Source organism: Bombyx mandarina, chromosome 15, assembly GCF_030267445.1.
Source record: "Bombyx mandarina strain Sakado chromosome 15, ASM3026744v2".
NCBI classification, from domain to species: Eukaryota; Metazoa; Arthropoda; class Insecta; order Lepidoptera; family Bombycidae; genus Bombyx; species Bombyx mandarina.
In genome coordinates, this window is record NC_143221.1 from 11,621,375 (window position 1) to 11,625,534 (window position 4,160).

Sequence of the window (4,160 nt, forward strand, 5' to 3'; positions counted from 1 at the left end):
TTTTCTTTTTGACAAAATGACAATGGTTGCATTTCAGTTTTAAAATTTCTCATATATTTATTCGAAATGTTTGAGTGGACGTAGAGTTAACTATATCTTCTGGAACAATTTCACAGTTTACTAAATAGAAAAATCTAATTTCTTAGAAAATATCTAACATTCATAGGTGTAATGTGACAATAAATTCGAATTTTTAATCTTATCATATCGATTAGATTTAAATCACAATTGCTCCCATACGGTGGTTTGATTGTTTGAAAATTATGATTCTGCTGTAACCTACACGCATTATGTCCAACGCTAATTATAGTGAAGGCAAGGAAAACTATCCTCTACACGAATGTATTTTTATCGGGGACGTACGCAAGCTATCTTCGTTGCTGAGAAATAATGAGGTGACCCGTAAGGACAAACATGGGAACACAGCTTTGCACCTTGCTGTTATGTTGGGACGTAAAGAGTGCGTACAGTTGTTATTGGCGCACAGTGCCCCTGTAAAAGTCAAAAACCTTGCAGGATGGTCGCCCCTTGCCGAAGCGATAAGCTATGGGGATCGTCAGACTATATCCACTTTGGTACGTAAACTCAAGCAACAGGCTCGAGAACAAATGGAAATCAGGAGGCCTGATCTGATACGAGCTCTCTCACAAATTCAGGACTTCTACATGGAACTTAAATGGGACTTCCATTCATGGGTTCCTTTAGTCTCAAGAATTTTACCATCAGATGTTTGTAAAATTTTTAAATCTGGATCAAAAATTAGATTAGATACAACCTTAGTTGATTTTTCTGACATGAGATGGGAGAGAGGTGATATATCTTTCATTTTTCAAGGTGAAAAGCCACCTACTGAATCCCTCACTGTTTTAGACAACAAACTAAAGGTTTATCAAAAGGTGCGATATGAAGAAACCGAAACAGAAATTGAGGATGAAGTTGACATACTTATGTCCAGTGATATTTTGGCTGCTCAGATGTCAACTAAAGGAATATCCTTTTGTAGAGCTCAATCAGGATGGATATTTCGAGAAGATAGAAAAGAGACTGTAGCTGGATTGTACCAAAGTGAAGTATATAGTATATCGGGCTTAGTGCTGGAGTCTAGGAAGAGACGAGAACATTTGTCGAGTGATGACTTACAAAAAAACAAAGCAATACTGGAAAGTTTAACTAAAGGCAACACACAACATTTGGATACTAATGGTGAACCCACGCGGCGAGCTTCATTGAATCCCCCTCCTGAAAGTAAAGTGGATTGGGAAGCCTATATATCAGCACCACCTGGCCAGTATCCTAGTTTAGGTAGAGCAGTTGTATACAAGGAGTCTTCTCGAAGTTTTCGTGCTACAATCTCTATGAGTGATGATTTTCCACTCAGTGTAGAGATGTTACTAAATGTATTAGAAGTGATAGCTCCTTTCAAGCATTTTGCAAAATTAAGGCAATTTGTTGCTCTGAAACTACCAAAAGGGTTTCCTGTGAAAATTGATATTCCGATTCTACCAACAGTCACAGCAAAAATCACATTTCAAAAATTTGAATTCCGTGATGACATACCCGATGATTTGTTCATAATACCTGAGGAGTTTATTGAAGACCCTTTGCGTTTTCCTGATTTATGACATTTTGATATTCTAACACTGTTTGAAATAAGTGAGAGGCCTAAGTGGCTGAGTGAAGTTAAAAGTAGTAAAATGCGGAAAACAATTATGCGTCGGTCATTCACACACAACATGTTGTCTGTTGAGTTTCCCATGCTGTTTGGACTCGGTAGCTCCTATTCCAGCCATTGTGTCATCTTTGTAGAATAGCTAAATCCTAAATATACTGTTAAGTGTGGTGAATTGTTTGTGTAGTAGTTCCTGTATGACAGTGTTAGAATTGTTGTAAACAAAATCTATTCTGTATTACTTAATGTTATATTATTTGAATTTAAATATTTTATTCTTTTGACTTTTTATATTTTGATTTGATTTTTTTTTAATTTCATTAAAATATATCTTAACTTAATACAATGAGTGATTTAAAAAAAAAAGTATTTTAGAAATAAAATTTATTAGGATTTTTTTTAAATACAATGGTTACACTGGTTGTTCAAAGTTATTTCAGTATTTATTTTAAACATTTAAATATTGATATGAAATATAACCACTTTAAACTGTTTTATAGGCTGCCCTTCATTAAAAAAACAGATTGTCACTGTGTTGTTCTAGTTTAGAGTATTAACAGAAAGTGTAGTTACTAAACTTAAACCTCATTAAAAATGCAAAAATAATGTACAGACTATTTTGATTCTTAAAGGTTTCATTCCATGGCCTAGTTATTAAGTTAGATGTCCAGAGAACTTCATTGCTTTTCCTACGAATTATTAACAGCCCAATTCTACTGAGCACTTGCACAAATTATGCCAATTTCAATTTCTATTCTAGAGAAGTTACAAGGCCTATTTTATATCTGATATATCAGAATTAAATGTATATGAATTTTAAAATGTAAAAAAAGAACAGGGCCATATTTAAGATTTTGTCGAACTATGTCTGACCTATGCAAATGCCTCACTACTTAGGGCCTCGGTCAAGAGTTTCATTTTCGTTTACAATACCAGTAACATTCACAGATGACTGTCATAGTTTATGAAGTACATGCCTGTTTCAGATTAATCATTTCGTGTTAATGGAAAAAGCAAATGAACAATTTCGCAGTGTACGTTTTAAATTAATTTATAGGGAATGCATCTGACCGTCCGTGTCACCCCACGTTACACGAGCGTCAGCCGATTTTTAATTTTATTGTAGTATTACATTCCGAGTAATGTAGTGTAGGTAGGTAGGTACATACATTTGTAAAATATAAACTATGGTTCACGTTTCTAAGATATCAATACTTTTGTTTTCGGGGACGATTCCCCTAATTATACCGAATATTATATGCTCCATATTTGATATATAAAACCATTTATTGTACAAGAGACAAATAATACAAGCATTACCATAACCACACTGACTTTAATGTGTGCTAATTATTACAACGACAATACTGCCATTAACCAAGAGCTGCATGGTTGTACAGCGTAAAAGTTTCTCGATAAACAATTGACGGGACAGTTTAATTTTTTAACTATATAACGTTAATGGATTTCTGTGATCTATTTACGGACGGGGACAACCGAGACAGCTACTGTAGTTACAAATGGGTAAACAAACGTCTGCACTTTTTTTACTTCTCTTTTATATTTTTATATTTATTGTGACCTTTTAAAGAAAATCACATTCGCAAAAAAAAACATAGATATTGATAATGTTTTCTGTAGCAACGTTAACTTCTGTAGCAACATACCTATTGATCAACTAAGTAATATTCGTAGTGAATGTTTTAAAATTGAAGGTATTGGTAGGTATTTGCTTTAGTAGAAGTGTTAGAACACGCAGAATTTTAAGTTCTTGCATCCCACCACATGATGTAATTGTTATGTTTCTTGCCTTTTTAACGAACATCTTTTTTGTAAAATAGAGATCATTGTACACAGTACCTATATGTATAAATATGTATTATGTTGCATTAAAAATAAATGGTGGTAAAACTGACTGGTTTTTTGATTTTTTTCCATTTCCTCTTACGTTCCATTGCGGATCATCTGAAGAACTGACTCAACTTCCGGTGACTACGTAATTCCTTAGAAGCGAAAACTGTATATGAACCTGATACGTCCATATAATAAACAACATACTGTTTACGAAATCGAACACTGTATATATTATAAAGTTTCTCTTTTTAACGAGAGCTTTAGAAGAATGATCCGTCACACTGGCGATTAATTGGGTCCGGATAATTTGATATTGATGTTGTTGAAATAGCACAATATTTTTGTGGTAGCCTCGTAGATAGACGAGTTAACGACTCGCCTGGTAATAAGGATTACCGAAGATCAAAATAACGCTTAGTTGAATCTATTAAAAACAGGAAGAAGAAAATATTTGGGTTTACTTAAAAATATTAATGGTAGGCAGCGCTTTGGCTCTGTCCCTGGCGTTGCTGACGTCAATGAGCGACGGTAACCACTCACCATCTAGTGGGTAGAATGCTCGTCTGCCTACACGGGCAAAAAAAAAGGTATTCACTCTGTAGTAAGTAACCAATGCAAATAAATAATTTAAAGCCCC

At 34.2% G+C, this 4,160-nt stretch overlaps 1 protein-coding gene across 1 annotated transcript; it reads left to right on the top strand.

The window, feature by feature from the left end:
- Nucleotides 1–3,584, top strand: LOC114250595 (ankyrin repeat domain-containing protein 13C). The gene has a single exon (XM_028184540.2). The coding sequence runs from the start codon at nucleotides 291–293 to the stop codon at nucleotides 1,620–1,622; it is 1,332 nt and encodes a 443-aa protein (XP_028040341.1). The 5' UTR covers nucleotides 1–290; the 3' UTR covers nucleotides 1,623–3,584.
- Nucleotides 3,585–4,160: the final 576 nt, after the last annotated feature.

Coding starts and splice junctions, on each gene's coding strand:
- LOC114250595 (XM_028184540.2), top strand. CDS start 291: ATGTCCAACGCTAATTATAGTGAAGGCAAGGAAAACTATCCTCTACAC.